The sequence below is a fragment of the Pelodiscus sinensis genome, chromosome 2, assembly GCF_052426305.1.
Source record: "Pelodiscus sinensis isolate ZL-2025 chromosome 2, ASM5242630v1, whole genome shotgun sequence".
Lineage (NCBI taxonomy): Eukaryota > Metazoa > Chordata > Testudines > Trionychidae > Pelodiscus > Pelodiscus sinensis.
The window spans coordinates 83,512,600-83,525,385 of NC_143053.1; the positions used below are offsets into that span (position 1 = coordinate 83,512,600).

General features: G+C 40.3%; 1 protein-coding gene across 1 annotated transcript; it reads left to right on the forward strand.

The window, feature by feature from the left end:
• Nucleotides 1-214: 214 nt before the first annotated feature.
• Nucleotides 215-12,305, forward strand: TGIF1 (TGFB induced factor homeobox 1). The gene is made up of 3 exons (XM_006139018.5): nt 215-1,098; nt 9,257-9,483; nt 11,268-12,305. The coding sequence occupies exons 1-3, from the start codon at nt 1,083-1,085 to the stop codon at nt 11,829-11,831; spliced, it is 807 nt and encodes a 268-aa protein (XP_006139080.1). The 5' UTR covers nt 215-1,082; the 3' UTR covers nt 11,832-12,305.
• Nucleotides 12,306-12,786: the final 481 nt, after the last annotated feature.

A 12,786-nucleotide genomic window follows, 5' to 3' on the forward strand; every position in this document is an offset into this window, starting at 1 on the left:
AAGGAGACGTCGCCCCATTTCCAGGAAAGGCAGCCACAGCTGGTGGCTGGCTGGGACACGCAAGGGGGGGGGGGGCGAGTTGAATCAGAGCACGCCACGCTGCAGGCGGCGCGCACAGTGATTGAGAAGTTGGAAAGCATGTGAGAATGACAGTGTCTCTGGCTCCGGCGTGCCAGGAATTTCGAAACCCATCAGCATCATAACAAGGCGGCTCCAAACATAACAACCCCTGAGCCTGAGAAAGAGGAAAGAGCTTTTGGCATCTTGGGTTTTTTTGTCCTTTTTTTTTTTTTAAACTCAACCGTGGGGGTGGGGCGGAAGAGCAGGGCTCGTCCCATGCTATGCTAATCTCTTAAGAGCTCTTTTCTTGCGCTGCGCTGCTTTTCTTTCTTCTCCATTCTTTTCACACTAAGGAGTGGGTGGCTCATCCGGCAGCAACAGGAGGAGGCTAAGTCAGGGGCAGCTGTCAAAATCTCTCTCCCCCCGCTTTTCCCCTCCCCAGTTTAATGATCAAACGCCTGGCTGGGAAGAAAAGCAGGAACCAGAAGGCGCAGAGGCTCCCCCTGCCCGGCACCGTCACATCACAGGCTCCGTTGTGTATGTGTGTGTAAGGCTATCCCTCTCTCCCTCCCCTCCACTGACAACCGTCTCAGCCCAGCCAGCGAGGAGGAGGAGGAGGAGGAGGCTATTGCTCTCAGTTACTCTCTCACTTACTCATTGCTGAAAGGTGGGGGGAGGGAGGGCCTCAAGTACCTTTCCCCCTGGTGCCTTTTCTCACGTTAACAAGCTGGGGCCCAGCACCGGAGGGGGGCACAAAAGAACAAAGAAAGAAGAGGAGGGAAAGCACCAAATCCGGACCAAACATCCCAGGCAGAGGGAAGCTGTCAGCGCGCTGGGACGCACCATTAGCCCGTCGCAGCGCCCGGTTCAGCCGCCGCGGCTTCGAGCCCGCAGGGAGCCCCTCCGGCCGGGAAGCGGAGTTTGCTCAGCGAGAGGAGACGGCAACTTGATTTGTGCGCGCTGTGTCCGTTGTTGGGTGGCAAGTTGTGGCCAGCTGGTGCGGTCCCGTGCTCGAGTCCACGATGAAAAGTAAAAAAGGTAGGGGCTAGAGGAGCGCGAGACTCAACAGAGCCGTGCTGTTTGCTAACCCTGGCTAGGCGAGGAGGGGAAAGCATGTTGTTTTCGCCATATGGAAATAACAAGCATGTGCGTAAAACTTCACTGCAATTTTATTTGGCTTATTAAATAAAGTGGAGCCGCTTTTCTTCTCTCGCCCCCATTTTTTTTCTTCCTAATCCGGTTCTTTTCCTTTTTGTTGAGCTCATGTCTGAAATGGCAGTTGATAATGTTTCACTTCCAGACAAAACATGAGAGGCTGTTTGGACGCTGCTTTCTCTCCATGCTGCTTGGCTCCCTGTCAAAAACCTGGTCAACTGCTTGCTTTGTGCGGAGCAAAGTTTTATTTTTTGCCTTTTTTCGCAGCTCTTTTCTTCCCTCTTCCTCTCCCCCACTTTAATTCCCCCATCCCGGTCCCCAACAACGGGACTCAAATTGTTTTCACAACTTTAAAAAGCAAATCCCAACCTAAACACTACTCTCTGAGCACGCACTCTGAACAACAGGGTGGCAGGAGCTCTTTGTTTGCGAGTTAGCATGAGGAAAGGGGGCAAAAGTGGGACACCTCAAAAGAATTTAAAGTGAGGCTTTTAAAAAACAGTACCAGATTCATCTCCTGCCTTTTGATGAAAAACTTTTTTTAAAAAAAGACCAAAAGTAAAGTGTTTTAAAAATTTACCCACCACGTGGCCGGGAAGCTGCAAAAAAGACTCCTGGAAAACTTTTCATTGGTGTTACTTACGTAATTACCACTTGGACAGACTTTATAGTCAAGGGATTGTCACTATTTCCATCAGTAGTCCTCTGTCTGAAAACTAAAAGGTGGCTACAAAGAAATGGAACACGTTTTTTAAAATACTGCTGCTGCTAAAAACGATTTTTGATGTTTGTTTTCTCGTCAGTTCCCCTCTCCCAGTGTTCAAAATGTACATGAATTATTTTTGATATTTAAAGACCTTTAGAATATCCACGATGCTGAGGGTTAAGAAAGGAGTGTACTGCGCATGTTCACTACTCGTAAAGGAGCCAGTTGTTTTTTTCCTCCTTACACGCTCTCGTAGTTCGAGTACACTGAAATCTACTTCATTGTTAATGATCCTGGAGGTAGTGGAATGTATTTAGATACAGCTATTTAAGCGTCTTTTTAATGCTCGGTATATAATTTAAAATAGGCTTTAATATAGTTTGTAGTTCTCCTAAGTAATCTTGGATTTTGCTGATTTAAAGCAAAACACACAAAGGAAACTAAGGCAAAGTTTAGATAAGTCAGTGAGGGGGATCTTGTTTACACGCTCAAAAAAGGAAGGAATTCAGTGTTCAAACCGAAACTTTGTATTTATGTAACCCATCCTCTCCTGCCTGCCAAATATTTCACTGTTCTGCTACCTAGAGTGATTTTTAGATAACACGTGTTGCATACCAACCTTCAGCCCCCTGTGCTTATAGAGGATTTTAGCCTTGAGTCTTGATTTTCCCGTGTTTATAGATTGTTCAGATTGTAACGGTTACTGGAGGTATATGGTTTTACTTAATTATTTAGATTAGTTATTTTTAGAACATTCCTGTGCTCCCTATTTGCACAGCAGTGGTGATGAGTTGGTTTCCTGTCTGCTGCTGCTTCCATTGTTCAGGCTCCTCTCCCGGAGGACAGCTGCTAGTTGTCTAAATACCAAACTTCACACACTTCCAACTGTTAATTGTCATCGTCCTCAACTAAATCTGTGTGAAAAATGCTGACGAGGTTACCATGTCTGCCTGTATATTTCTCGGTGTGCAATCTGCCCTGTGATTTGGGAGTTCTGCACTGAAACAATGAAAGGTGGCATGTTAGAAGGCAGAAAATCATTCAGAGTTTATGTGGCAGAAATTAGGAGGTGAGAAGATGCTTGCAAATATTTCAGAGTTCGAGGACAACGTTTGTTTTGTTTAATTAAAGTTTGGGCATGAAATTGATGTTTGTGGCCTGTATTTTCACACTCAAGTTTCAGAGTATGACCTGATTTTCAGGTTTCTTTCTTTTCATCTAAAAAAAAAATTTGTTTTCTATAGTTTGCCTGCTTTGTGGAACAAGTAAAGTTCAAACAATACACAGGAAAGAAAACTGGTTCCTGAACTTGTAAAAATCACATTTAAAGGGAAAGGAAAACTTTTCTAATGATCTGCTGTGCCTTACACATCACCATAGTTTCCTTGTCTGAGCTGGTTAATTATTAATCCTACTTAGCCTGATTTTAAAAAATATACACAAACCTTTAACATTCTTTTGCAGATTGGTCTATCTTAAGTTAAATTCCTGAAACCTCTTCGGTGGATGGCAAAAGTTTATTTAATAAATAATGAAATGTAGCTCCTGTTGCAATCACACTGCAGCTTTTCATGTGCCCTGCTTTCATGTCAAAGCTTAATTTCCTAATCCACAAAAAATCAGGGTGCACTTACTTTTATAGGCTGTAACGTCTGTATATATTAATGACGTCTTCAGATTATTAATGACCATTAGTTCATCAACTTAGCTTGCTTTAACCATCCTTGCTTATCTGTGTTAAAGGTCACAAAATCACCCACATATCCTTTCATCTGATGAAATGAATTTTACCCACGGAAGCGTCTGTCCTAATAAATCTGTTAGTCTCTAATGCGCCACAAGACTACTCTTGACACAGACTAACACACCTACATTTGAGACACATCCTTTGTGTTTTACACATCACCTATGCAAGCTAAAGATCTCAAACATATGCCTTAGCTCAACATATGAGAGGATGTGGCCTTTGCATTATAGCCAAATATACTCTTAACTCAAATGTGTAACCCTATCATGACAAAACAAATAATTAAAGCCATAAGAAAAGATAAGCAAGCAAGACTAATCCTGTAGGCTGCATTGTTAACTATTGTAGTCTCCAGTTCCGCAAAGAGATATATAGTGTTGAAGGTTATGCATATGGAGTAGTTGAAGTCAGTTACAGGAAGACTGGGGGATTTTTTGATTGGAATGGAAATATTATCTAGAACTACATGTGTAAAACCCAACTAGAGAAATTTACAGAAACATACATGTTGAGTTAGAATATCCATGAGCTGTCCTTCTGCCAAAGGAGAGTCTATGCCTTGCAGGATACTTGTTCCATTTTAAGTGATTCAGTTGGCTTCTACCAGATCTCTTGTGAAGCTCTGCCACAATACAATAGGCTCTCTCTCCTTATATTCAGCCTAAATTTTATTTGCTTAACTTCTTTCCATTTCTCATACTTAAAACCCTCAGCCCATCCTAAATAATTTTTCCTCCGGCCTCTGAATTCTTTCCATTTATTTAGTATCATCCAGGAATTCAGGTGCTCAGAATTTTATACAGTGTTCAAGGCATGACCTTCCTTGCAGGGAACAAGAAAGGGACCTATGAACTCTTTGGCATGTGATGTGATGCAACACAGTATGTTAAATTCTCTACATGCTGCCAGATTAGAATCTGAGAGCAGGTAAATCAATTTCAAATACGTAACATGAATTACCTCATTGAAATTTGTCCTTGTTTAAATATCAAACCAGTTTCCTGGGCAATAACAGATGACTTAATGTCTTTTTTCTTTTAAATATTTCTATATAAAGTCGATATAAAGTTGTTTTCCCTCACAATGTTATATTAATGTTATATTAAAAGAAACTTTACTTAGGAGTAGTCTTCACTAAAATCAGTGAAATTATTTTTGTATAAATAAGGACTTCTTATCTGAATTATAGTCATGGTCACTTCTTGTGTGTTGTATCCTGTTTGGATACAGATTTTCACCAATTCATTTTAAGTAGTGCAAACACTGTAAACCAGGGGTGGGCAAAGGGGACTCCGTGGGCCAGATGTGGCCTGCCCAAAGCAGGTGGATCAAGCCCGAGGATGCCCTGCCACTCCCCCGCCCCCAGGCCAATCAGGGCCTGGGGGCAGGATCCCTTGGGGCGCGTATCCCTTGCAGGGCAGTGGCAGGGAGCGAGCACTCCTCCTGCTCCCAGCCCCTGATTGGCCTGGGGTTACGGGGAGCTCATGAAGTCTCCAACTTCTGCCCTGCACAGGGGATACCTGGTGGGAACTGCCAGCTGTTCAGAACAGCTGGCAATTCTGGGGGAAGGGGCAGGACAGGGGGCAAAGGCTTCACATGCTCCCTCACCCCCAGGCCAATCAGGGTCTGTGGGAGAGGGAACAGGAATTGTCCTGCGCCTGCCCCTTCTGCCAGAGGCTCCGCCCCTTCTGAGGTGGCCCTGGGGCCACTTAAAAATGAGTGAAGGGGCCCCCTATCTAAAACTATTGCCCACCCCTGCTGTAGACTTTCTTACATCAGTTTAAGAGGGACTTATTTCAGTTTAAACATATCAACTGAAGCTAACTGGTGAAAGCTTGATTCCTTTTAAACCAGTTTAATTGAATCCATTTAAAATTCACACCTTAAAATAAGATGGATGGATTCTGCTTGTAGACAAGCCCTTATTCTGGGGTGTAAATAACAGTAAATAGTCCACACATGGTGCTTAGGTGGGAAGCCTTTCACCTTGCTCTGTTAAAGAGGAAACCAACACTGTATACTCTGATTGCTAACAAGAAGAAAAAACACAGCTGGATTGCAATCATCATGAGTGTTCTAATGAAAACAGAGGCTTGACAGCAACAGCATGGTTACTCTTCTAGTGGAGTAGAATATCAGCTGAGGTTGTACTAGATCTATAGCCTTAACTTCCTGTTGCTGCAGTTTCTGCACATACCGTTAGAGATGTTTGTTAAAAGTTCAGAGGTCTGATGCTCTTTTATTCAAATGAGCTAATTTAAATAAGTTGCAATACTGTTTGAAAACCTGTTCTCTGTCATAAAATTGAGGGAACATGTCACACTAAGTAAGCAGATCAAAGGGCAGACTCCAGTGTTTTTTATTTTTTTTATTACTGTGTTACAGTTTGAAAACTTACAGTTGCTTGAAGGGCAACATTTATTTAAAAAAAATTGATCTCAGAAAGATTGCATTTTCAATAAATACTTTGGTGGATTTTTGGGGAGATCAATATTTTTCAAATTTTGGCAGTGGGTAAAAAACAGTTCCAAACTTAAATCTCTGTTATCAAAGCAGAACTCTGGTCTTGGTGTTTAGAAGGAAACTTGGCATGGAAAGTTTACTAAACCTTGAGAGTTTTAATCTCAAATGATTTTTCTGTAACTGCAAATTATGAATGTAAAATTACTCCTGTGAGTAGGCACACTTACTGCACATCCTTGGTTTGTGCTTTGCAGAGCCTTCAGCACCTTCATTTCTGTTTTTCATTGTCTTTTTCTTTCTTTCAAGGCCTCTGTTTTGATGAGTGTCTCTGCAGACTTAACATTCTTTATTATCGTCTTTTAAAAAAGCAAGGTGGCAGCACTTCAAATCTGTCACAAGCAAAACCAGCAATGCTTGGAACATTAGGTAAATTCATAAATTCCAAGGCCAAAAGGGACTACAGACTGAACCAACCTCTAGTCTAACACTTTAGGGATAGGGATGTTATCAGTTAATTGAATAGTCGATTAAACTCATTAATTCTTATTGGTTACTCAATTATTCTATTGGTTACTTGACTATTCTATAGACCTGGGGTTGGGGCCAGCAGCTAGTCTATATCTGAGGCAGCAGCGCGGGGTGCCAGGCAGGAGCTGGTCTGCCTAGGGAGCGAGTAAATTGTGTTCCAGTGCTTAATACCGTTGCTGTTAAACATTTTAAAATCCTTTATTTCTAGTCTGAGTTTGCCTGATTTAAACTTCAAGCCATGGGATTGTTATACCTTCCTCTGAATTCTGTAAATTAGATTTACCTAGTTATAAGTCTGCTTTACAGTTAGTGAGCTGCTAGAGCCACCGTAACTGTCTTTTCAAGCAAAATACACTTGAACCTCTTTAATCCAGCAATCCTGGGAAACACCGGATTAAGGATTTTTTTGGCGGACCACGGAGGGCAGTGGGATGAAGTCTTGGAGGAAGGAGGATGGGACACTTATGTGGCACTCCCTGGGGCATACATGGTTCCATGCCCTTCCTTCCCCCCAGCTGCTATGTATAAGCATTTTGCTACTCTGCCATTCCCCCAGCTGAGGGGGAGGCGGAGTGGTAGGGCACAGAGCCATTTTCTCCCCCTGCCAGCAGGTGGTACCATAGGTGTTCCAAGATTAGGGACACCCAGAACATACAAGTTCAGGGGTAATATTTTAATGTGAAGCTCTTACGGTCCTGATAGATTTTTTTCCCCCCCACTTTAAAATACCGTATAAATGCACTAAGAAGCAAATCAAATACACAATTCAGAATTTACCTTGAGTTGATTATTTAAATTGCAGGACATTATTTCTTTTCCTTGACGGGATAACTGATGTAACCAGTCAATAGACAGCAAATTGTATATCCAACTGTAACATTCACAGTATTGGTTAGTTACATAAATCATCCAGCCATGGAACAGAAACATTAGTACATAAGTTGCTGAAATAACCACCCAGATTGAAATGTGAATATTCACAAAGTATTAAAAAAAATTCCATGACAAATTAAAGAATACTGTGGTTTGTTCATGAATTACAGCCATGAGGCAAAAGTTGTCAAATGCTCTACTTCGTCACATCACATTTTTGTGCATTTCATAGGTATCTGAAACTACTATGTAAAAACACGATTATTTTTCTCTCTTTTGGGTCTGATATCAATCCTATTAAATCTTTAGTATGATCATAAATGTACAGTTTCATAATGGTATCATTTCACAGGTATATTTCCATGTTAATAGAACTGATTTTATTCTGGTTCAAATATAAGTTTTGAAATTTGAGCAGCTCTCCATGTGAAGCCTTTCTGTCAGAAGTTTAACTTTACTTGCTGTTACCAATGTGCAAGTTTCTTTTTTAAATAAAATGGATGTTCTAATTAATTTAAAAGTGATTTAGGGCCTCGTTTTCCTTTTGTAGTAACTAGAAAATGTTTTTACAAGCAAAACCTATTGTGGCTCAAAAAAGCTTCTGAACTGTGCTAATTGAATCTAGTAGTATCTGTGATTTAGGTTTATATATGGTTTGTAAGATTCCTAAAATTTCTGGTGGGATTAAAGTACTTCAAGCCAAAGCAAAGTTTCCTTTGTGGATTTCATTGCTATTTGTTTGGTTTCCTCAGTCACTCTGTACACTTTACTAAAAGAGCAGAGTTGCAGACTGTTCTTCAGCCAGAGAATACAAAGTATTTGATTGTTCATGTATTGTAGTTCCAAATTATTAGTAATATGATTTATTGAATTAATTATAGAAGACAGACTAAACGAGAAGCTGAAATAAATTCCTTCTCTATGGGAGAAAAATACGTCGTAAACTGCAAATATAGTGTCTTCATTGTAAACATGAGAATCTGAATAAGTACACTAATTGAAGTATGAGGAAAAATTATAAGGTTGAAAGCATAAGTAGTAATCAGGGCAATGTTGAAGTGTTGCATGTTCTCCAGAAAAATAAATGACAGCAATTCTATGTTATCCTGTGGCACTATTTGGGCACTTACTGTTACCTTGCTGTATTACACTTTTTCCTTTATGAGTAGATTTTGTGTCACTTCTGAAGATACAACTTGCTTTCTGTTCTTTTCTTGTGTCATTCTGTTTTAATAATTCTAGAAAGTACTGTTCACATTTTAAACCTATAAAGCTATCCTTAATCAGAAGGAAACGTACCAGCGTGTTAAAGTGTAATTCAATACAGCCAAGGTTTAGATTGGGTGTATATTTTGAAATTCTTGTCTCTTGGCTTTTTGCCTAGCCATGAAACAGCCTTGAAGAAAAAAGATTGTTGGAGGCATACCACAGTTGCACCCTTTGATGACCAACATTTGGCTTGATACTGACATCTGATGGAAGTTACTAGCTGCCAAATTAAAAGTAACTAAGGGAACCCATAAATGAAGTTGTGTGAAGAATTCTCCCACTAGGAATAGGTTGTTGGTGGTGCTTGTGTTACAGTACACATCCCCTACACGTGTGAATCAAACCAGCCCTCAATACAAAATGTCTTGAGTGGGCAAGAAGTGTTAATTGCAGCATTTTTCATTTCAGACTTCTGTTGAACTGAAATGATTAGTCTCACTTTTTTATGACTGTAGGTGTAGCTGTGCTGTCTGGCAGTGAAACAGAGGATGATGATACCATGGATGTCCCACTGGATCTTTCCTCTTCCGCTGGCTCAGGCAAACGAAGGAGACGTGGTAACTTGCCCAAGGAGTCAGTGCAGATCCTTCGGGACTGGCTGTATGAGCACCGATACAATGCCTATCCATCAGAGCAAGAAAAAGCACTGTTGTCCCGACAAACACACCTTTCCACACTACAGGTATTTTTTTTTTAAAATCTCCAATTAAAATTAAAATGAGCCTTTGTTTTCTCTTCTGAAGTTACCCACTCTCTAAAAATATTTTGTAATTCTCTTTATATGTTGTTATTGTTTGTGGTGGGTAGCATGAAAGGTGCTGATTAGAATTACGATCCAGTTCTAAGTAGTGTACAACACAAGCTTACAGATGATGCCTCTGATATAGTAATGTCTTTTGCACGTGCTTAATTTTGCACATTGTGACTAAAATGACTTCAGTGGGTCTACAGACCGTGCATAAAGTTAATCATGTATATTTAATCTTTGTAGGATTAGGATTTAAAATACACAATCAGGGTGATAAACACATGTATGAGTAGTGTAGTTTTCTTTACACTATTGAAATGGTGATTTCAGTTCCAAGCCTACAAAACACTTGAGCATATACAACTTTTAATCCTATGAATCCTCATGATCCATAAAGTCAGTGATACAACGAACACGTGTAAAGCTGTTCAAGAGTGTTTGCAGGATAAAGTCCTTATTTAGAAATGGTGAGTCATGAGATTTGGGTTCTAGTCCAGACTGCCACTGAAACACGTGTGACTCTGATCATGATAGTTAATATATAATATAATATATGGAGATATACCATCTCATTGAGCTGGAAGGGTCCTTGAGAGGTTATTGAGTCCAGTTCCCTGTCCTCACAGCAGGACCAAGTATCATCCCCTGACAGATTTGCCCCAGATCCTTAGATGCCCCCTCCTCCGACTGAACTCACAACCCTGGGTTTAGTGGACTAATGCTCAAACCACTGAGCTATCCCTCCCCCAGTTAGAGGAAAGAAAGGCACTGAAAGCCTATTAGGGTTCGAGTATAACTGTACATCTCTAGAAAATTTGGGAGACTTTAGTGCTTGCCTATACTAGCAAATTGACAGTGGCACAGCTGTACTGATGCAGCTGCACTACTGCAAAATCGCTTGTGTAACTGTTTCCCCACCAACATAGCACTGTTTGTATCAATGCTTCTACCGGTGTAACTTATAGTGCTCAGAAGGGCATTTTTTCCACACTCCTGAGACTTAAGTTATACCAACAAAAGTGATATGTAGCTAAGCCCTGAGTGCATGAATGTTTGTGCATTTAAAATCTTTTGATGAAAGGGTCATGGGATTGCAAAATATTAGTATTAATGGTAAATTATTTTTTTATCTTAGATTAGATTTTTATATAAATGTTGCAATTACTTAAGTAAAGTTTCTTTTAATATAACATTTTGAGGGAAAAGAACTTATATCGACTTTATATAGAAATATTTAAAAGAAAAAAGACGTTAAGTCATCTGTTATTGCCCAGGAAACTGGTTTGATATTTAAACAAGGACAAATTTCAATGAGGTAATTCATGTTATGTCTGTTGACACAGTCAGTTGAGCAGGAAAAATCAGTAACTGTTTGTAGGAGGAGTGGCTCTTCTCATAGAGAAAAGGTTTTCCTGTTGTTAATTAACCTAAAGCAGAGAACAATAGGTAATAGGTTAATATATGTTCAGAGTTAAAAGCTAAACCTTTCACTTCAGTCTGGCTGCCTCTCTTTTTTTGTCGCAAAGACTAGAGAAGAGTTGGGGGCAGAAGGAAAAGGGACAGGTTTTCACTAGGTGTGTCAACTTGTTGATCAGTCTCTTTTGTTGTAGAGTTGAGGAAACAGCTTGGAGGTATTCATTAATCTAACTGAAAGACTCTAGTGGCATGTAGTGCGGAAGTGAATGAAAGGTAAAATTAAGATATCATTATGTTCCCAGGTCTGCAACTGGTTTATCAATGCACGCCGCAGGCTTTTACCAGACATGCTGAGGAAGGATGGCAAGGATCCAAATCAATTCACTATCTCACGAAGAGGGGCCAAGATTTCTGAAAGCAGCCCAGTGGAGTGTTCCACAGGCACAAAAAACTACATTCCACTCTTAGAAGAGAACTCATTTCTTTCTGGTACCACAGGACTAAACAAGGCTGTCTCTTCTAAACCTTCTTCCCCAGAATCTGTTTTGGCTCGACCTTCAGTGATTTGCCATACCACCGTAACTGCACTGAAAGATGCCCCTTTGCTTTTGTGCCAGTCAGCTGGTGTAGGCCCGACCACCGACCTGCAGCAAGCATCAGCTAGTAGATTAACAGATAACTCTCTTGCATACCACGAGGATGCTTCTAAACTGGGACCTGGTGCAAATGCACAAAATGGCCTTTTCAACACTCCTCCTCCTACCCCCCCAGACCTCAACCAAGATTTTAGTGGATTTCAGCTTCTGGTGGATGTTGCACTCAAAAGGGCAGCAGAGATGGAGTTGCAGGCAAAACTTATGGCCTAATGCTCCACTTTTTTATTTCAGGCAGTAATTTAACAAATTTGTGGTTGTGGCTGCCCATCTGATATCAAAAGACTAATTGCATTTTTTTATTATTATTATTAATCTTATTTGCACAAGGGATTGCTGAAATGAAGCTTCCTGTCACTGAGATGGTCTTCAGTGGAATATGGTCATTCCAAGAATTATAAACTTAAAGCTACTGTAGAAACAAAGGGTGTTTTTGTTTGTTTGTTTGTTTATGTTTCTTAGTAGATTTTTCATAATGTGAGATGGTTCCCAAGATCATGTGATTTTATTTTCGTTTCTTTCAGACTGTGCAATATCTAGTAATGATGTAGACTTCTTATCATTCCTGAGTGGAACAGAATATAGCAACATGCTGTCTAAAACAAATGTTCAGTTTTTTTAAACGAGATGAACCTGGATGATTATGCTTTTTTTCCATGATGTAATAAAATATTTTCTTTAAGAATAGATGCATACAGTGTGAGGTTTTTTGAACACAAGGAGCTTCACAGGGGACACCAAATTGTGCTCCAATTATAACCAAAATAGAAAGAAGCCAGCATGAGTCTGAAAAGTATGTCTTCTGTGTCAATCCAAGATCTGAACTAGCAAATTGCAGAGTTGTAAACAGGATGTTTTCAGGGATGAGGTGGACAGAGCTACTTGACTATGTCCTTTGGACTGAGCTTTTCAAGTCCCATTGACTTTTGGTGAGTTTTGGGTACCTTTTTGCCTTAGAAATCCCTTAATAATCTTGACTTAATTTCTAAAATATTGCTAAGTCAATATACATTATAGCTCAGTGGAGAATATTCTCTCTATGGAGATGGCCTCAGGATATTTTTTGTGTTTCTTTTCATACACTAGTAATGGCAGGAGCTGATTTCTTTGGGGGTTTTTTCTGATGAATTGGGATAGATATCACAATAAGTTGAAATCTGTGGTGCAG